The following is a 22,476-nucleotide window of genomic DNA, read 5'->3' on the forward strand; positions in this document are numbered from 1 at the left end:
CCTTGTAAGCATTTTGATTGTCGACCATGTGGTGTCAGTTATGTGGGTTTCAGTCTTTTCAGCTGTCGTTCTTCTGTAGGGGACATATATATACATATATATATATATATATATATATATATATATATATAGATATATAGATATATATATATATATAGATAGATATATAGATAGATATATAGATATATATATATATATATATAGATATATAGATAGATATATACATACATACATACACGTGGCTTGTTCATTTCATATTTTTTTCACAAGGTGTTTCTTGTTCTGACTGTGCTTGCTAATGGTTCTGTTTGTTTTTTATTGGTAGTTTTTTTTTTATTAACAATGTAACTGAATCTTTACTGTTTTTCATTCTCCAGATTTGGGCCATACTTTATTGAACCAGTTATTGCTGGGCTGGACCCCAAAACCTATGAGCCATTCATCTGTTCTCTTGACCTGATTGGCTGTCCAATGATAACAGAAGATTTTGTTGTGAGTGGCACGTGTCCAGAACAGATGTATGGTATGTGTGAGTCTCTTTGGGAGCCAGATATGGTAAGTAAAGAGTGGTGCAAATGGTCATCTTTGCTCAGCTATTTGTTTACTGTGTATGTTTTTGTATTCTTAACTTGGATTCTGTATAGGAGGAGGATTATCCAGTTTATTTGTACTGTTGTTTCATGATGGTACTTCAGTAGTGATATACTGTGAAATGTTTGTACAGTTTAGTTTTTACTTTATGCAATACAGTGAAGATATGAAGGCTGTGACATCTGGTCTGATGGAACCTTACTTCAGTCCATTTACGTAGCTCATTTCATCAGCTTACGACGGTATTTCATGATTAATCTCATGTAAGTCTGACACATGTACAGCTGGAGGGATACACTTTTCCTTGCTTTCATGTCTCTTCTTATAGTACTCTGCATTTCTTTTTCTCTATTCCCAGTTTCTTCTTTCTGTTTTGCTGATTTGGTTAGATTCAAAATGGCTGCAGACATCTGGTTGTGGTTTGGTTGCTTTTGTACTGTTTCTTGGGTCAGCAGTCCTCTTTGTCCCTTTTCCTTTTAGTAGCCAACTCATTTTGGTAGTTATTTTGGGTCCCTATTAGATCAATGAAAAATTTAAATCTCAAACGGCTTAGATGTCGAAAATGCCGTTTTTCGTAATCGCTATTGTGAGATTGTGGTGCAGTGAAGATCAGAAAATTTGCCCTTACCTCACTGTAGTGTGATCTCCGAATTGGGATATAAATTTGGCGGGGGGGGGGGGTGCAGCCTCCCATAATAGCGATTTCGATTAGCTGCATTTCCACTCATGTGAGTGTCCGAGATTTTGAAATTTCGTCTATAATATAGACCTGTTATTTCTGACTGTTGTGCTTCTTCTATTTTGGCCGTTATTACTTGATTACTGAAGCTTTAGGTTGTTTTGGAGATTGGCCCCTTTTTGTCATCACACTTTGTTCTGTGAATGTGTGACTATTGCAAGCAAATTACTCATGCCAACAGATATGACACATTTATGTATATATTGTTCAAGGGAATAACATCTGTGTAAGCCATATGGGCTAGGTTCAGTTAAATTTTTTTCTTCTAATGCTAGCCTCTTTTATATTTCTTAATGCAGAACAAGTCTGAACATTTTCCTTCTGGAGTTTCTTAACTTGCTCTCCTTATAGGTTTGAAGTAGTCTAAATCTCTCAAGTATAAGAGAGAGTTCTTTATTAAACTGGCAATCTAATGAGTTGGCTATAAGGCCAAAAATGCTAAATGATGCTCCTACAGGTTTACAACTTCAGGCTACAACCATAGAGTAGTCCTCTCACATTCACACTGTTGACATAGTGGCCAGTTTGGCAGCAGGATGGTCTTTTTTGTCTGTGGCGTCCATACTGTGACTTGAGGGGATTTTTGTTCTTCCATACCAGTGCAGTGGTGTTCATCTGTTCCATCCACTGATTGTTAGCTAAGGTGCTTCTGGACACAGAGGTTGAACGTATAGATCACTGTTGCAGTAGCCTGAGCTATAGGTGCTACCCTGTATGACCAGCAGCTTTTCAAAGCTTAAGGTTGCCCTTCTGTTTGCATCTACTGCCAGGAGTGCAAGAGAAGCTTCCATGTAAAGACAGTTGGAATGCAAATTACCTCAGAGCTCTTTTGCTACCCTCTGCTATTCTGCATTTAAAGGCTTTGTTGAATACTTTTTCACCTGTCTTAATCCCGAGTCTTAACCACATGCCCCAGAGAAACTGGATAGATTTTACGAGGTTTCAGACTGTGACTAGTTCTCGTGTAAGAACCCTGCTTCAGATCCAGCTGTTTCCTTTTCAGCTGAAAAGCAATGAAACTCCTTCCTTCCTCTAATTTTTTTTTCACTGATAAGACAGTAGGTCTTGCCTTCATTTTTCTTTTCATCCAATTTAGGCATTTGTTTCTCTCTCTCTCTTCATATCACATTTTCTACTTTACCCTTTGATCTTTCAACTTGCCCCAAGGGTATTCACAAAGTGCTTTGCTCCTGTCATTTCCTTTTGCAGACTTTCAGACTTTGAGGAATTCAGGTATTTCCTTATCTAGTTGATAGGATTCAGGTTCCTTCCCAAGAGATTCTGCTGTGACATGTGGATTTTGTTATGAATCTTCTGAGCAGTCTGGGTTTAACACCTCCTCAAAAGGATGTAAGGCCATCCCAGGATCTGATATTCCTTGGATGCAGTCTGTGGTCTGTCAATGACAGCTTTCCTTACTGCAGTGATCTCTCTGATTACTTTCAAAACTTTCTTCCCTCGACTGTGACTTCAGTAAGAGAGTTTTTAGAGCCTTGGGAACATGGCATGAACGATTCCCATGGTACATTTTGGCAGAGTCCACATAAGGAAGAAACAGTGGTATCCTAAGCCATTTTGGAGTCTGTATTGCCATCTGTTAACCTTCCAAATTCCACTGTTGTCCTTATTCAAGAAGGAAATTTCTTTCTTGACTGAAACTTTTACTTGCCAAGAACTATTCGTTGATGCTTTGTATCTGGTGTGGAGAGCTTGTTCCAACGGTTTTGGAGTCCAGGAGATCCGGGGTCTCTCCCAAGGAGAGGAAGGATCACATAAACATAGGTAAAATGTAGGCCGTTCTCCTAATTCGCAAGTCCTTGCAGTATCTTCTGGATTCATTGTCCTCTTTGATTTTATACAGACAACATCCAAGTAATGTGGGTCAGGGAGACACACAAACTTACTACACCAGAATAATGTCGTGCACAGACAGGGAAACATAGTCTTACTACAGCAGAGTAATGTGGTTCACAGAGAGGAGACCGTCTTACCTCTGTAGACTAGTCTTGATTGTTTTGGGGGCACAGCAGCTGACTTCAGGCTGTGTTCATGGCATCAGAAAAAAGAACACTGAATCCATCATTGTCTTCTTATTTTGAGTGCAAACAGTTTTTATAGGTGTCTTACACATGTTACCACCAAGGGCAGCTATCTCTCATTCTTGGGATCTGAACTACATTCTAGAGAAACATGCCCAATCTCCTTTTGAGCCAGCTGCTTCATCACTAAAATTCTGTACATATAAAACTGTGCCAAAAGGGTGTCAGAGCTGCAAGCATTGATGGCAATTCCATCCATTCCCATTTTCCATAAGGATAGATTTACTCATTTTCCATAAGGGCGGCACAGTGTTGCAGCGGTTAACATTGTCACCTCATAACAAGACGTTCTCCAGTTCGATTCTTGGCTGTGGTGCCTTCTATGTGGAGTCTGCATGCCCTCCCTGCAGTCGTGTTGGTTTTCTCCAGGTACTGTGGTTTCCTCCCACATTCCATAGACATGCATCTGGAGTGTTTTTCCCCAGGCCTCCGCTTAAACGTCTTAGTGGGACTTTCCCAGTCAACAAATATTAAATAAGTAGAACCACCCCTTCCTTTATGCCTATTTTTGGCAACGAGATCTCTCTTACTTAGACCATCAATTTGCTCACCTTTTATCCCTTTTTTGTGAAGTAAGGTAAAGAGAATCTTGCGTTTCTTGGATGTACATAGACAGCTCAGAATCTTTTTGGGTAAAATGAAAATTATCAGAAAATCTGTCCATCTTTTGTATCTGTCTAGGATGAGCTTGGGTTCTCCTGTTTCCCAGCAGACTTCTGTAACTGAATTGTTAAGGATCTTTGCATTTATTCTTTCCATGGAAAACTGCTATAACCTGCATTTACGTTCTACTAGAGCTGCAGCACCTTCTAGGGCTTTCTTCAAGGGTATGGATCCTAGAGTTATCCTCAAAGCAGCAACTTTGTTTTCTTTTCTCACTTTCACTAAACATTGCAAATTGCTGTATTCTATAGGACTAGTCTGTCATTGAGGGTCTTATCTGCCATAACTCAGGTCAGTCTTCCAATGCTCTTTCTTCATAGTCAGCTTTGGGAACTCGAATCTCGTAATAATGTAGCAGTAATTGAAGGAAAGACACAGTACTGTTTATGAATATAGCGTGACAGTAGTTGTCCAACTGATCACTGTTGCATATTACATCCTATCACCCTTATCTCCATTGTTTGTTTTTAGAGTAAGGTGGATTCTTGTTGTGTTTTGACTTGTATGTATGTCATTGCTTGTGCTTCTGTTTCAGTACCTTACTCTAGGGCAACAAAGTCCTGAGGTAATTTGTGCTCCTATCTCTCTTGTTTCCTTCAAGATGAGGTCATACCTTGAACATGTGGCATAAGAGGAAGGTGCCCAGACTTTGGTATGTTGGCTGGATGACTGCTATCCTTGGCAGGATATTCAGTCTGTAAGTAATACTGCAGCAGTGATCGGTCAAACACCTGTGGTTATGGTGTGTTCTTGGAGAACTGTACTTTTTTTTTCTGTCTGAAAAATGCTTTTTTGCTAGGAAACAATTTTATTTTAGAACTGCCATTGCTTTTGTAAGGAAATATAGTGTGTAAATGCTGACTACGAACATTTTGTATGGAAACTTTCAAAAATTTTGTATGGAAACTTTTTTTCCTCTGGTTTTGTGTATGTATAATCCAATAAAACCGTACCCAATTGGCATAAACAGCACCCTAAGCTCCACACAGCACTTCCACGTTACAAAGTCTTTATTCCTTCACAAAAGTTTAGCGCTTTCATCCCTTGTATAACACTCTGGACTTCTTCAGAACTGTATGGGTTCTTCTCAGTCTTCTACCTCCCATTCTGTTTAGCGCTTTCATCCCTTGTATAACACTCTGGACTACTTCAGAACTGTATGGGTTCTTCTCGATCTTCTACCTCCCATTCTGTTTAGTGCTTTCATCCCTTGTGTAACACTCTGGGACTTCTTCAGAACTGTATGGGTTCTTCTCGATCTTCTACCTCCCATTCTGTTTGTTTAGCTTTTTTTGCTCTCCCTTCTGTATAGAATGCTGCATCAGTGATATAGAAGGACATAGTAGAGCTGTGAAAAATATTACCTTGATAGTAGATGTCCTTCTCTTCACTGTTGCAGTGTTCGCTCCCACCCTCTCTTCACTGTTGCAGTATTTGCTCCCTCCCTCCCTTCAAACCCGTCTTGTTTGTTCTGATTTTGTTTTAGATTCCATTCTGGCTGAGAGTTTCCACCTTTTTTTCTCCTTCTGGATATGCATCGACTCCTTTGTCCTATGGAGACTGTTCTCTTGTGGGGCAGTTCGGTTCTGGGTAGTTGCATCCCTTTTATGCTGTACTTTGCGGGGAGCATAGGTGTGATGTACGGTGCATACAAGATTATTAGGCTTTTGTGCACTAGCGGAGTGTCAGGCTGCCCTGGGCGGAGATGCCTTCTGTTTAGAATGCTGCAGCAGTGAAGAGAAGGACATTTATGGGTATGGTAATGTTTTACACAACTGTACTTGTTATAAACTTATCCACGATTTGCTTTCTAACTTTGAGGTCTCTTTCTCTGCTTACCATCTGTCTCTCTAGTTTTACTTTCTTATATCCGCAGGAAGAAAGGTGTCAGGCTGGCTCCTGTTGTGCCTTAGCCACCAGTGGGCAAATCTGTTGGGGTTGCTTGTTCTCAGACAACTAATCTTTTTCCTTCAGTCCCCTTGGTGTAGCAGATGCAGCCAGCAAAGACTGGGGGATAGCCACATCCTGTGTGGCTGTAGGGATACCTTTAGCTGGCAAAGGAGAACCACTTTTGTCTGTTTCAGGGGAAGCTTCAGGTGAAAGTTCTGTACTTAACCACAATAAGGAACTTGCACTTAGGTTAGTATGTCTGAGAATTTACTTCCTGGGAATCTAACAAGAAAAAAAAATAACATAGTGAGAAAACTCTCCAGTCTTCTGATTCAAGTGAAAGGGGCAATTTACTGTGATTTGTTAAGCAGCTCATTAGTGCTTTTTTCCCTTTCCTTTTCTTCAAGAAAGCAAAGAATAGGAATTACAAGGGGGATAGTTGTACCAAAGGAATTTCTTCAGTCTGACATTCTGATTCTGAAGGAAGCATGGTTTCAGATTTCTGTTCTGAGACTTTTTTGGCCAAGGTGAAAGTTTTTTTTTTGCTTCAGAGAGAGCAATGTAAAATTCCTCTGGCATAGAAGATGTAATGTAATTTGTTCACAAATAGCTGCAGATTTAAGGTATGCCCCCCCCCCCCAGCAGTGATTTCTTTATTTATGTAAAATTGCTTCTGCTAGCAGTTTACTTTTTCTAACCACATTCCCTCTGATAAGTATGGGAATGCATTAGATAAGTCGGGGTAAAATGTATTTTTAGTACTTCAGTATTCAGGATTTTGAACTGTCAAGCTTATGCTAAAGTTTTTTACTGTTGGTGTTTCAGTACATACAGAAGTTAATTAGTGTACCTTCCTCTTCCAAAGTTGAAAATTGTTTGACGACTTCTATAACCCCTCCGTACTCTTCCCTCATCAGGCCAAATATGCACCCTTTGGTATGTAGCTCTGCAGGCACCTGCAGCAATTAGAGAGACCACAAAGGTTTCTTGCAAAGAAAACTCATGGTCTCCAGCATCTGTCTTATGGGGACAGACTGAAATCATTGTCCATTTACTTGGTGTTGTACAGACTGCTCAGAGGGGACCTGTGTTTGCATATAGGGCAGTCTCAGACCCTGCTTTATTGGAAATACTGCACATTTGCAAGTCAAATGGCACACAGGTCACTCACTCTAAGAATCTTAATCTCGTATGTGGCATCAACAGAACCTCCTGGAGGGACAGATTTGTCTCCCAAAGGCTTTCTCACCTTTGGAACAGGCTTCCATTTCATGTTGAAATGAGCCCCTCGGTGACCCTATTTAAGAGTAGTTTGGACGATTGGATGGGTAACTGCAAATGCTTCAGGAGCTCTACCTGTGTCCCTCTTGAACAGGTGCTGACTTTAGTGTCTATTTTAAAACGGACACTCTTGGGAACAAGGATTAATACTTGGCTAGGATAGTAAGGGCCTCAAGGCCATTAGCCTAGTAAACTCCTAGGATCCTATGATAATGCCCGCAACTCATGTTACTAGTAACCTCCTAGGATCCTGTGATAATGCCCGCTACTCATGTTACTAGTAACCTCCTAGAATCCTATGATGATGCCTGCAACTCACGTTACTATTAACCTAGGATCCTATGATGATGCCTGCTGCTCGTGTTACTAGCAGTCTCCTAGGATCCTGTGATAATGCCTGCTACTGGTGTTACTAGTAACCTCCTAGGATCCTGTGATAATGCCTGCTACTCGTGTTACTAGTAACCTTCTAGGATCCTGTGATGATCACTGTTACTCGTGTTACTAGTAACCTCCTAGGATCCTGCAATAATGCCTGTGACTCATGTTACTAGCAATCTCCTAGGATCCTGTGATAATGCCTGCGACTTGTGTTATTAAATATATTTTTAGTGTGTGCTTATTATGCTGCTGAATTCTCCAGAGTTGCTGCATTTTGGTTAGGTTTGAGGAGGTTGACTTAGCTTCATTCTCAAATTCTTCTTTAAGATTTTAAGATTGAAATTTAAAATTCTTCCTTAGATACTAAGGTAGGGAAGTTCTGTTTTGGCACTTGTGCGGCTGAGGTGCTTAAGTGTGATGAAAGGAGAAAGCTGATTCATGGAATTACTCAAGACTTTTCAACCCTCCTGTTTCAAAACCAAAATTTCTCCTCCTCCTTAGCTCCCTTTTTCAGTAAGGAATGTAAGCAGCTAAGAGCCATCCAGCAAGATTTGAAAGAGCAATGGCCAGTCACAAAGGGTAGAATCTATATAGCTTAGGCTACTGCAACAGTGAGCTATTAGAGCAATTGCTGTGAGTTTTTACTTGCACAGCTGTACTTTTCTGCTCTTCCCTTTGAGATATGAGTGTTTGGAAGGAGACTACCTGTTTTTTTTTTTTTGGTCAGCCCGTATACTTTGGAAGGGGTCACCACTTCAGCACTGTGCCACCATGAGAGAGCCTAATTTTGTCCCTTTCTTCAAGTTGTCCAACATTGCTGAAGCAGGTGCTAAGCAGTCAGCACAAGGTCTGGCCTCTTTGTTGACAGAGGCTCGTTCTGTGTACCTCCTTCATTGGATTTGTAGATGCCTGCAGTAGTCCCTGTAGCTCTGGGTCCTGCATTAGTGGGTAAGCTGTTGGTTCTGGTGCAGGCTTGCAAGATATTGGATGGGTACCATCAACAACCCTGGCCTCTGGTACCCCACTGCTGGGAGAACAGTCTTCTGGATTTTCCTCTGGTATTACCGCCATCATAAAAGTTAAGGTGTGTCCCTTTTCAAGTAAGTCCGTGCCCTAGAAAGGGAGCTGGCCCTCTTTCAGGTCTCTGTTTTCCTCATTGGATACAGAATGTTCACCTGATGCTCACCTAAAGAAGTCAAAGTCTTATCACACCACTAGCCCCCTCACAAACCTACACCTACAAGTTCACGCACAAACACACTTTACAGCACATGATGGGGAAGGTTCCCTTTCTACTGTCCTGGAGGATCTATAGATGTTTTTCGTGTTTCACTGTTGCAGTCCTGACTTGTGGGATATCGTGCGGTGGAAGCCCTTAGCCGGCCTGAATGCCAGAGTAAAAATCTCCCTCCTCCTAAGGCTGACTGATTTCCTACCCTGACGTCTGTACACTTTGCTATAAAGGGAGCCAGCCGACACCATGACATCAGTCTCTTCTTGCCGTCCGAACCCAAAGCAGTGTTTCAGTTCATCAGTCGGTCTGCACCAGAGAGAAATCTTTTAAAGCTACCAAAGAGAAATCTTTTTTAAAGCGGAGTATCCTGTTTGGGGAACTCTTTTTCTAATTCATGTCGGACAAGATTAACAGTGGTCTCTGCTATGGTTAGCAAATCCCACATTGAGACGTTCATATTTTGTGTGTCATATATCTAGGTCTGGATCACAACATCCCTAGTTGCTGTTGTTTTTTATTTATTCATTTCGCACCCTTTTCAATTCCAGGACTGTCAGTCTTAGTGCTGAAATCTTAGCTAGACGTCTTAGTCTGCAATCTTCTTTGTATCATTCAATGGCATCTGCCAATAGTCCCAAGATGGAGCTCCTAAGCATAAGGACAAGGAAAAAAAGAGGGTAACCATTCACAGTCTGCCCAGTCCCCCATGGCTCGTTATCACTGAGGAAGGTGAGGCCCTTTCGCAGCCCCCTTCTGCGACTGAGGGGTGGCTCAGGCCTCTGTCGATACCCTTACGCTGTCCAACATGCTGAGTCAGGTCCCTCAAATTCTACTCTGGGCTTGGCTTTCATTTCATTGGTCGGATTCAGAGTCTGTCAGCAGGCCTCTGCTTCCGACAAGCGATCTTATACTGGCGACTTTCCTTTGAGGCATTAGCCTGCATCGGTTCTGCCTTACAAAAAGACTTGTGTCAGGATGGCGGACATATCTAGGTCATAGGCCAACACTACTTCCAAGAAGAATCACCTCGGGTCTTAGATCTAGGCCTACCGGCTCGCACTCTGCAGGTTATCAGCAAGACCTGGTCAGGTTAGCCAAGGATCTTTATCTCCTTAGTCAGAGCTAGGCAGCCCCCTTTGTAATCTTCCCCAGTGATGAGGAAGAGGGATCCTGTCCCTGAAGGTTTCTGTGAACCTCCTGATTCATATCAGGATTTTGACCAGGAGGAGTCTGTCTTTGAGGAGGGACCCTTCCTTATTTCCTGTGAAGATTCAGATTCTGAGCAGAATCTGCCCACGGCTTCACCTCCTGAACACGTCACTTTTTAGGAAACACTCCATGCCATAAGGGAACATTTCCAGTGGGAGGCACAGGAATACCCACTATCCAAAAAGAGGGTTAGGGAGATGTTCTTCGTGTTTCACTGTTGCAGTCATCACACTTGGTTTATCTGCCTGCAGGTAGCCCTCAGTCGGCCCGAATACCAGAGACTTAGTAGTTCTGCCTCGGTTGCTGTCGCTCCAGGACTGACTTCCAGTCGTCAGGAGTATAAAATTGGGCAGCCGATGCCATTACATCGGTCTTCCTTGCTGAGGAGCCCGATGCAGAAACAGTTTGCATGAGTGCCAGTTGGCTGCTACCTGAGTTTTTGTTTCCGAATTGAATCATCCGGAAGTCTTCTAAAGCTAAGTACCCCGTTTGGGATCCTTTTTTCTTGCTTTAACCGATGTCAGAAAAAGTTAACAATTGTCTCGCCTGTAGAAAGCAAAAACCACACAGAGATTTCCATTCTTACTGCGTCACCTGTTTAGGCCCAGACCATGACGTTCCTCGCTGTTGATTTTGTGCTTTGTTCAACGCCTGAACTATTCATAGTCTGGCCCTTTTTGTCGCTAAATGCACTCAATCTCCATATTCTGAAATGGCTTCGGTAAGCCATCCGACTACCGATCTTCCAAAAAAACGTAAGGATAAAGAGAGAGACCACACAGGTCTAAAACTGCCGCCGATGCTTCCATTAAGCTATTCGCCAGTTCGCCGGTACTCAGTGAGGTGCTTTCGCAGCCCCTGTTGCCTGCTTTTGATGGATTCGCAGACCGCTACCGAGACCCGTTCAGAGTCAGGTATGCCGGAAGACTCTCTTCTTTGACTACGGAACCTGTGGATGTCTCTACCTTGGATGGGTCCGGAGCCACTGTGCAGACACCAGCTTCTGAGGAAGTTCTTCGTGTTACTGATATTCAACACAAACCAAGTTTCTAAGGCAAAGAGTACGAGCTACGCCCAAAAAACACACGACCCAATCTCAAATGCTTAAAATGGCAGAAGACCTGATCGTGCTGATTAGGGGAAACCAGCCTTCCCCTGCTAAGAGAAAGAGACCTGTCCCCAGCAGCTTTATGACGGAGTCCGACTCTGAGGTTTCTGAATATGAAGACTTGCCTTTATCTGCTTATGAGGATTCAGATGCAAAGGAATTCATTCCCTCTGCTTCCCCTCCAGAGGATTTTTCTTTTGGTGAAACCCATTTCCACTGGGAATGCCAGGATTATCCTCAGTCCAAAAAGAGACTCGAAGAATTTTTAGATTTGCCACAACATAGACCTTTAGCTATCCGTCCAGTTCTGAATGATGTATTTATGGAATCCAGTCTAAATCCTGATACTTTACCCCCTGCTCCAAGGAAACCAGACAGATACTACAGAGTCCCTGACTCTCTCAAATTTCTTTTTAAAAATCCTCCTGCTGACCCAGATGTCATTTCCCAAGGGCCTAAAGGTATAAAAGCAACTACAGCTAAGGATCCCACCCCTTCGGACAGGGATTCCCGAGCTTTAGACAGATGGGTTAAAAAAGTATACACCTCTGCAACTCTTGCCATTAGGAGATTTAATTGCCAGTTTCACAATGCTGAAATACCAGCAACATGTTATGGAACTTAAGCAAAAATTAAGAATTACAGGAGCATATGCATTCTGCAAGCCAAGTCAGCAAGCATACCTTGCAGTGTGGGTTTGACACCCTAGAAGCATCTTGCAGGGCAGCAGACACTGGTTCTGTACTGAGAAGGCATGCTTGGCTTAAGGAACAGATCTTGCCAGACTATGTCAAATCAAAATTACTAGATGCTCCTTTGAATAAGGACAATTTGTTTGGCACCAAAGCAGAAGAGGTTCTAAAAAAGATGGAAGAAAAAGCTGTCTGTGCAGTGAAAGATGTTTTGTAGGTGCAGCCTCCAAGATTCAGTAGGCATTGCCCCACAAAACATTGGTCGTTTCCAGCCCAGTCCAGGCCATATCAAACTAGACTCAGGGGAAACTGACCCCCCCCCCCCCCAGATTACAGTCTCTGGGTATGCAGAGCTCTAAGTAATGGAGTACCTCCACTTCTAAAACAGGGAGTGCTAAGCCACCCCCTTACGGAAAGAATTCACAATCCCTTCTCAACACCACTCCTCACCTCTGCCCAATTGCTCGTGCCCCTAGGAGGAAAACCTGCCAACCATGCAAAAAACTGGACCTTCATCACCAAAGACCGATGGGTCCTCAACATTGTATCCCAGGGATACAGATTTTTATTTCCACACACTGCTAACCCCAAAAGGGTTCCCAGACCTTCCTCCAAACCAGTGAGCAGAGGCACAAAACCAAGTTCAATCCCTGCTCTCCAGAAGGCCAATTCATCCATTTCCTGCAGAACAATAGGTCAACGGTTTTATTCCAGACTTTTCCTGTACCCAGAAAAGAGAGCATTTTGTGCCCAATCCTAGATCTTTACATTCTCTTAGCACTTTCCTGTTGGGACCAAAATTCAAAATGCTCACCCTTCAGCTGGGTTAGCCACCCTAGACCTAAAAGAAGCCTGCAGCTTCTTCCTATGCTCTCCAAAGATGCTGGGTTAGCCACCCTAGACCTAAAAGAAGCCTATCTGCACATCCCAATCAGGGAATCATGCAGGAAACATCTACATTTCAGGGCAGGATCTGTGCATTGTCAGTTCTCTCCACTTCCCTTTGCCTTATCCACTGCTCCCAGAGTCTTCACAAAATGCCTGGCTCCAGCCTTCACAAAATGCCTGGCTCCAGCCATCGCCTAGTGCAGACAGAAAAACATTCCACTGTACCCTTACTTGAACGATTGCCTGATTCAGGCAGACGGTCAGGAAAAGCTATTGCAGCACCTGACATTTGTGAAGAACTTTCTAATCTCACTGCGGTACACCATCAACGAAAATAAAGCAAATCTAGTCCCCAGTCAAAAGATTGCATTCCTGGGAGCAAGCTTGGCCACAGCATCCCAGATGGCATTCCTCACGCCAGAAAAATAAGCCTATCTAACCAACTACTTTGCTCAAATGGCCACCAGAACCCAACTATCCGCAAGGAAAATCCTGCAGGCTCTAAGGTTCATGGCCTCTTGCATTCTACTAATTCCATATGCCAGACTGCATATGAGGAAACTACTATGGTACTTAAAGTCTTTGGTGCCAACATTCTTAGGACCTGGAAAGCATCATAGCTGTCGTACCTTGTCTAAGGACAGAGTTTCTTTGGTGAACATCAGCATGCAACCACAACAAGGGACTTCCCTTTACACAACCCCACACCGCCCAGACCTTAAACCACAGACACATCAGACTATGCCTGGGGGGCATATCTGGACAAGTGCATTCAGGGCCACTGGAGCCCAAGTCAAATTCATCTGCACATCAACCAAAAAGAGATGCTAGCTTAGCACGCTCTGACAGCTTTCAGATCCCTACTAATAAAAACAGACCACCACAGTTATGAGGTACATCAACAAGCAGGGGGGGACCCACTCTTACTCACTCTGCAGGCTAGCCATGATCCTGTGGAAGACAGCCTTGGACATGCATATTCATCTGCAAGCTCAATTCCTGCCAGGCAAACAAAACTGTCTGGCAGATGACTTAAGCAGAAGTCTGCTAGACCCGCACGTGTGGCAATTATAAACCCCTGCACTTTCAGCCTTCTAACCCAGAAAAGGGGGACCCTGGAGGTGGACCTTTTTGCCTCCCCCTACAATCACCAGCTCAGCAAATTCTGCAGCAGGGACACCTTACAGCAGGGCCGGGAAAGTGGATGATCTATACTTCCTGTGGGTAAACCCCTCAATCTATGCTTTTCCCCCTCTGCCTCTTCTTTCAAGAATATTACTCAAGATAAGACAGGACAGACCAAGGGCAATCTGATTGCCCCAGACTGGCCACGCCAGCACTGGTACCCATTTCTGCACAGCCCATCACCAATGCCACCTTGACACTTACCCCAGATACCAACCCTCCTCACTCAGCAGGAGGGACAGATCTTGCATCCCCAACTGCAAACCCTGAACCTTGCAGCCTGGCTTATTCCATGAATTCTCCCCCTGTCACCAGCCTAAGCAAGCAGGTGCTGGATGACATTCTTGAAACCAGAAGACCCAGTACAAGGAAATCCTATGCTGATGAGTGAAAAAGGTATTGTTCCTGGATTCAGTCTAAAGGATCGGACACAACACTGCCCTCCTTGCCTCTAATCCTGAATTACCTAGCAGATCTACTCCACAGAGGCTTATCCTTCTCCTTCATTAAGATCCATGCCTTTGCCATCTCTGCTCATTACAACACTGAGCCACCTCTCTTCTCTCACCCTCTCATCAAACCGTTCCTGCGAGGGGCCAACAACTTAAAGCCACCAAGGAGAAGCCCCCCCACCCCTGCTTGGGACCTTAACTTTGTATTGGAAAAGCTCACGCTCCCCCCACACACACACACACCCACACACACTTTGAGCCTGCAGTATCAGCGGACTTAAAATTCCTCCCTTGGAAAACAGCCTTGTTTCTTGCCATCACTTCAACTGGAAGAGTGAGTTACAAGCACTTATGGCTGTGAAACCCTTCACTATTTTTCACACTGACAGGGTCTCCCTCAGGACTAACCCTACTTTTATGCCTAAAGTGGTGTCCACTGTAGCTCTCAACCAAGCTATCCATTTGCCAACCTTCTTTCCTAATCCTCAAAATAAAGGGGAAAGGATCCTGCACTCTTTAGACGTGCACAGACTAAGCCCTTCAGGAAATCTGACCAGTTGCTAGTCAGTTTTGCACCAAGATCAGAGGGCAAGGCCATATCTAAACAAACCATTTCCAGATAGATAGCACACTGTATCCATTTCTGTTACAAACACCATGGGAAACCAACCCCTCAGGGTGTCAGAATGCATTCCACTAGGGCTTCTACCTCTACAGCGTTCCTTGGGGGTGTCCCTACCATCCCTACCAGGGACTTTCTGGAAGCTGCTACCTAGAGTTCTATTCACACCTTCACCAAGCATTACCACCTGCCTATCTTTTCCAAATCCAGGGCGGGTTTTGCAACAGCAATCCTGGAGGGCATACTAGCCATCCCCAACTCTTGACTGCCTCCACCCACTCTTCAGCTTTGGGAATCAACTCAAGTGTGATGACTGCAGCAGTGAAACACTAAGCACATAGTACAGTTGTGTACACGTACCGTAAATGTAGATGTCAGAGTGTATTCACTGTTGCAGTCCTGGTTTCCCACCCTGCAGCCCCTTTGTCTCTCTCTTTCTCCTTCTCTATCTCTATTACTCACCCTTTCAGGGCTATTGTTATTTACTTTTTACTGGTGGTGTTTTTTCCTCCATAACCTAGCTCCCTATTGGGGGCTCCTGACATTTGGGGCATGAAAAACTGATGTAATGGCGTCGGCTGCCTGTTTTTATACCCCTGACGACCTGACGTCAGTCCTGGAGCGACAGCAACTGACGCAGGAATACCAAGTCTCTGGTATTCGGGCCTACTGAGGGTTACCTGCAGGCAGATAACCCAAGTGTGATGACTGCGACAGTGAATACACAATAACATCTACATTTATGGTAAGTGTACACAACTGTACTTTCCTTGACCTCCCAGAACACAATCCTTTGGCTTTTCCTCCTGTATTGGAGGTGGTAGAGGATGTTTTTATGAATTCTTCCCTGAACCCACACACTCTATCCCTGGCCCCTCAAAAACCGGTCAGATTTTACAGGGTGTTGGATTCACACAAATATCTCTTCAGAAACCCCTCTGCTGATCCACAGGTTGTCATTTCAGGTCGCATGGGAGTAAAAGCGCTTCTAAGAATCCTTTACCTACTGACAAAGCAGGGCCCCTTGATAGGTTTGGCAAAAAAGTGTACACTTCTGCTACCCTTGCCATGAGGGCCCTTAACTGCCAGTTTCATATAAGATACTATCAAAGTATTTTAGATACTATCAAAGTATTTTAAATAAAATGAAAGAAAAGTCATCCTCCCTGGAGGACAAGAACATTGAAAAGGAATCGTTGGACCTTTGCCATTCCAGCTCCCAGGTGGCTAGACACTCATTATACTACGACTATGATGCTGTTGTGCCCTTTAGCTGAGCTGCTGTATCTGGCTCTGTCATTGGAAGGCATGCTTGGCTTTGGCAACAGACTCTACCAGCCTGTGTCAAATCCAACTTCTAAATGCACCCCTGGATAAGTACTTCTTTTTTGGGCCAAAGGCTGAGGCTGTGCTAAAAAGATGGAAGATGAAGCAAAATGTATGCAAACTGTCAAGGGTTTCCTCCAAGTTGAATTTAAATATGCCAAGTTTAGAGGCAGATGAGGCTCCGTTACTAGCAGGATAGGGAGAGGTGAGATAAAAATGGCTATGTATAACCAGTCTACAGGAAAGTTCCCAGGAATAGATGGTATTCCTGTGGAAGTATGGAAGCTAGGAAGGAAAAACTGATAACGATTTGGAAGGTTTTGTTTAACAGTATTTTGAGAGGAGGAGAAGTACCAGCATCCTGGAAGAAGGCAGTGGTAACAGTAATACCTAAAGAGGGTAAAGATCCGTCAGATCCAGCTTCATACAGGCCCATTTCAATACTAAACCATTATTGTAAAGTGTTTGTCTATAATTGCTAAAAGAATGGCAAAAGTGATACCAAAATGGATAGATTTGGATCATTTTAGTTTGGCAGAGGGGAGGCAAACATTTGACAAGATTAACAGAACATTGATGATCCAGACGGAAGCAGAATGTAAGAAAATACTACTGTTGTGATGCAGAGAAAGCATTTGACAGAGTAGACTGGGACTTCATGAGCAGGGCAGTGGAAGCATATGCTTTCCCTGATACAATTATAAAGTTGATTAGGAATATATATGAGGGATCACAGGTGAAAATTAAAGTGGTTGGGGTCCTCTTTTATAACTTCTGCTTGAATAGAAGAACCAGGCAGGGTTATCCACTTTCCCCCTTTGTTGTTTTTATTATATTTAGAACCATTGGCAAAGAAAATAAGGGACTCGGAAATTCAAGAATATAATTGGTATGGTAGGAAAAGCTGGCTCGATTTGCAGATGGTATTTTATACTTGACAAACCAGAAAGGGACGTTGCAGTGTTGTGGAACATTTTAAGACGTTTCACATCTTCTCAGGATTCAAAGTTAATGAAGCTAAAACAAAGGCAATAGCAGTAAATTATCTACCCACGCACTAATTGGTCCAACAATATCCATATTTATGGGGACATGATAAAATGAAGTGTTTAGATTAGAAATGTATGGGTTAGAAATGACTCTGTTGCAGCTAAGGATATGCGGGAAGAGATTAAGCAGCAGATAATACGAATATTGAGAAGCTGGAAGCTTTGTTATATGGATATGCATACTAAGATAAAGGAATTAAAATGTTTTTAGCCCCTTTAATCTTGTACACAGGTTAGGCATATTTTTATCAACCAGAGGAGAAGCTGTGGTTAGCAATTAAAAAGAGTTGAAATATTTTATCTGGGAAGGGAAGACAGCAATGGTCAAGTGGGATAAGTTGATTCTTCCAGTAGAACAAGGCAGACTAGTGTTACCCAATTTGAGGGAGTATTTTAGAGCAACACGGTTAAGGCTTTTATACATAGCCCAAGCAAGATTCTGTAATTCAGCATGGAAAGGAATGACGATGGTATGGGGGGGGGGGCTCAAGAATTAAGGAGAGATTGGGATTTTGGATGCAGACTTTTTTAAGGAGAACACCAAAAATCATACAGAGTATTATATTCATATAGCAGGGAGTATTCTAAGTACCAAACCAGCACAAGAATGGAGAAAAGAGTCTACCGATGGGGATGACTGTGGTTAGGGATACAGATCATAGGCAAGAGGGAGCTGGAATTTATTGGAGAAAACTGGCAAAGGGAGCAAATAACCGGAAAGGTAATAGAATGGGAAGAGGCCAAGAATTTGTTTGGACTGCAGGTTAGAGATTGCTTTCCCTATCCGTGATTGATATCTGAGAGTAGGCAAAGAGAAAGAAATAAGGGGGGTCCTAAATGAATGACCAGCATAGGTAGATTTTTTAATAGAATCTAGAACAGAAGCTGTCATTAAAGGATTTAGTAGTAGAGCATGTAAGATATGGCATGATAATTATAAGAATCAATCAGAGGAGCTTAGAAAGGATTTGAAAGAGAGACTGGATAAGCAATTCACAAATAAACAAAGGGAGATATGTGTATGTCTCCCAAGTATGCAGCAAAGTCTAGAAGATTTAGCATCTTTTCCTGAAAGCGTTTACATAGGTATTTAGACTCCAAAGAATTTTTCCTCTAGTAGATAGCAAATGTTGGAGGTGTGACAGGCAAGAAAGATGCGGCTGGGAACCTATTTTTTGGGAATGTAATGAGCTGGCAAACTTTAGGGATCCCTGCGAACAGCTCTGTTGGAGATGCTTGGTGAGCAGATTGGATTGACTGGGAAGATTATTCTTTGAGCTATGATACAGAATCGGAATTGCCTTATATTAAAGCCTTACTGGTTCTAATTATGGTGGCTGCCAAAAAAAGCAATTACTAGAAAATGGAAATCAAAGTCCAGGCCAACTTTTATTAGAAGTAGTGAATATAGTAACAAAGATAAAACAACTGGAATTGGGATCTGTAGAAAAAGGACAGCGCAAATTACATAGAAAAAAATGGGAATTGTGGGAACAATATATGCAGAGAAGGAGCAAGGTTTAAGAGGCAGGATTTGAATGAGCCATATAATGCTTAACTGACCATGACTGAATAGATAAGTGATTGATGTGTAATGTTTGCAATTACAGTTGTTTCAATGGTGTCTGTGATGTATAATGTTTGCAACTAAAGTGGTGTCAGTGTTTGTTTTTCATTTACATAAATGTAAGATTGCTTATGTCATACGTGCTAATTTAATGAAGATGTTTATTGGGAGGGGAAAAGGACTTCCTCCAAGTTCAGTCTCTTAGGTTTAGTAGGAATTTTCCCACTAAACATTGGTCCTTTCTCGATCAAAAGGCAGTCTGAGGAAAGGCCTCAAAGGCAGCAGCAACCACAAAGGCCCAGGCAGTGGTCCTCAGGAGCCCCAAGGCAGGAGAGTTCTAGGTCATAGGGCCCTAGTGGAGAGCAGCAATGACTCTTCCTTTCCACTACCAACCCCCCACCCACCCTTTCCAGAAAATATAGGAGGAAGACTATCCCTGTTCAGAGAAAACTAATCCCTCATCACTTCAGACAAGTAGGTTCTTAAAGTGATCTCTTACAGTTACAGGCTCACTTTCAAAGAGCCCTTCTTTGCTAACCTGGATGTTCCACAAAATCAAAGAGCAGAGGCTCTTTCTCTGACTCGCATCCTATGCTTACAGGGCTCAGTGGAACCAATACCAGATAATCAAGTAGGGAATGGGTTCTACTCCAGGTTATTCCTGGTTCCCAGAAAAGAAGGCTCTTGGCATCCTATCCTAGAGCTGTCCACCCTCAGTCACTCCCTGCTGGTATCAAAACTCAAAATGTTGACTCTTCAAACACTTCTTCCCTTAATACCCCTCAGGCCTTAATAGTCGCCTCAGACCTAAAAGGTACTTGCTTGCACATTCCTATAGAGGAATCTTGCAGAATTTTTCTTCGCTTCAGAGCAGGTAGCAGTCCCTTTCAATTCTTTGCACTGCCCTTTGGATTGCCTAATGCTCCAAGGGTTTCACTAAGTATTTATAACTCCTGTGATTGTCTTCCACAGAACAAGCGGGATCCATATTTATGCCTATCTGGATGACTGCCTCATTCAAGCCACAAGTCAGTCAAAGCTCCTCAGGGATCTGGCCTTCACTCAGACCCTCCTTGGGGTTCACCATAAATCTTCTCAAATCCAACAAGAACCCATCCACCAGGATAGTTTCCTGAGGCTCTTCTGGATTCCTCCCTTCAAAAGGCCTTCCTCTGTCCAGAAAAGGTCTCGTTGACTCCATGCTTCCAAAACATGCAGAGACCATGTCTGTCAGTCAGGGAATTCCTCTGAGCACCCGGGCTACATGGCATCTTGTACCCTCATGACCCCTCTGGTCAGGCTACAATGAAGAAGCTCCAGTGGTACTTCTAGAATCTATTGTGCTGCACTCACAGTCCGTGGAGACAGAAATTCAGCTGATCCCTTGCCTCAAGGAGGAATTTGCATGGGGTGGACTCAGGCATGATGTGCCCAGAACTTGGTTCATCCCTCAGGGCCAAACTCTAACCACAGATGCTTCAGAGACAGCTTGGGGGAGCACATTGCCAGCACCTTCAATCCCAAGGCAGATGGGAAGATCAGTTAGGCACTAAACACATAAATGAAAAAACTTGTAGTAGTGCAGAAGGGCCTAGTGGCTTTCAAAGATCAGTGGAAACCAGGGGATGTTCTTCGTGTTTCACTGTTGCAGTCATCACATCTGGGTTATCTGCTTGCAGGTAGCCCTCAGTCGGCCTGATTGACAAAGTCTTGGGTCCTGCGTCTGTTGCTGTCCCTTCTTCCATGACGTCAGGTCGTCAGGGGTATATAACATGCAGCTGACGTAATTACATCAGTCTTTCTTGCCGTGCGATGCCCGAAGCAGAAGCAGTTTGCAAGTGCCAGTCGTCCGACTCCTGAAATTTTCATTTCGAGTTTCAGAACCGAAGTCTTCAACTAAAGCTAAGTACCCCGTTGGGGAAACTTTTTCTTGCTCCTTACTGATGTCAGTAAAAGTTAATAATTGCATTACTTGTAGAAAGCAAATATCTTATAAAGATTTTCATTCGTACAGTATTCCTTGCCTAGGCCCTGACCACAACGTACCTTGCTGTCGGTTTTGTGCTTTATTTAATACGCGCACTATTTGTAGTCTGTATATTTTTGCCTCTAAATATTTCTGGTCTCAGTTTAATTATCCAGAAATGTCGTCTGTTAGCCATCCGACTACCAGGATTAAAAAAAAAAAAATGCAAAGATAAAGACAGAGAGGCTGCCTAGGTCCAGAACTGCCGGCGACGCTTCTCCTAAGCCAGTCACCAGTTCACCGGTACTCAGTGAGGTGCTTTCGCAGCCCCTGATACCCGCTACTTCTGATTCGTAGGCCTATACTGAGACCCATTCGGAGTCAGGTATGCCATGAGATGCTTCAACTATGGAACCCGCAGATGTCTCTACCTTGGATGGGTCCAGAGCCGCTGTGCAGGCACCGGCTTCTGAGTGTGTATTCAGGCCTACAAACTTGCAAATTAAACCGACGCCTCTTTCTTTACTTAGGCCTAAATCTCGATCTATGCCTAAACAACCGATGCCCAGGCCTCTATGCCTAAAAAACAAATGATAAGAATGGCTGAAGATCTAATAACTCTAATCAGGGGTAGCCAGCCCCCCCCCGAAGAGGCCTAGGACTGAAGTCGATTATGAATCTTCTGATCAGGATTTTGTTTTTTCTGATTCTTCTGATGATCTGGATTTGCCCTCATCTACTTATGAAGATTCTGATGCAGAGGACTCCGTTCCCTCTGCTTCCCCTCCTGAGGATTTTTCTTTTGGGGAAACCTTACATACGCTAAGGGAGCATTTCCACTGGGAAAGCCAGGATTTTTCTGATTCAAAAAAGAGGCTTAGGGATTTCCTTCTACCTCAGCATAGGCCTTTAGCTATTCCTCCTGTACTAGATATTGTTGATGATGCTTTTTTGGAACCTAGTTTGGCCCATGATTCCCTGTCTCCTGCTCCCAGAAAACCTGACGGATGCTACAGGGTCCCTGAGTCCCAAAAGTTCTTTTTTAAAAATCCTATTGCAGATCCAGAGACTATTTCACAGGGGCCCAAGGGCATTAAGGCTTTTACTGCTAAAAATCCTACCCCTTCTGATAGACTCCAGGGCGCTGGATAGATGGGGTAAGAAGGTTTACACTTCTGCAACCTTGGCCATTAGGGCTTTAAACTGCCAGTTTCATGTGTTAAAAGTATCAGCAACATGTTATTGGACTGCTTAAACAGAAAATGATGTTGGTTCCTGACTGTGTGGATAATAAAGAATTACAGGATTTAATGCATTCTGCTGAACAAGTTGGAAAACATACTTTGCAATGTGGTTTTGATTGATTAGAGGCCTCTTGCAGGACTTCTGTTACTGGGTCTGTGCTCAGAAGGCATGCTTGGCTTAAGGAGCAATCTTTGCCTGATCATGTTAAAGCTAAATTGTTGGATGCTCCTTTAAATCAGGACCGCCCGTTTGGCAATAAGGCTGAGGAAGTTCTTAAAAAGATGGAAGA

The 22,476-nt window shown here is 43.3% G+C and overlaps 1 protein-coding gene across 2 annotated transcripts in view; it reads left to right on the forward strand.

Moving 5' to 3' along the window:
• PSMB3 (proteasome 20S subunit beta 3) overlaps positions 1–22,476 on the forward strand; it is a 530,078-nt gene that overhangs the window by 301,450 nt on the left and 206,152 nt on the right. For both annotated transcript variants that reach the window (XM_044055288.1, XM_044055289.1), the window contains one exon: positions 378–555. In XM_044055288.1, the coding sequence (XP_043911223.1) occupies positions 378–555 (178 nt within the window). The remainder of the gene's footprint in view (positions 1–377; positions 556–22,476) is intronic.

This window comes from Protopterus annectens, chromosome 13.part0, assembly GCF_019279795.1.
Source record: "Protopterus annectens isolate FY-2018-M chromosome 13.part0, PAN1.0, whole genome shotgun sequence".
Taxonomy (NCBI): Eukaryota; Metazoa; Chordata; order Ceratodontiformes; family Protopteridae; genus Protopterus; species Protopterus annectens.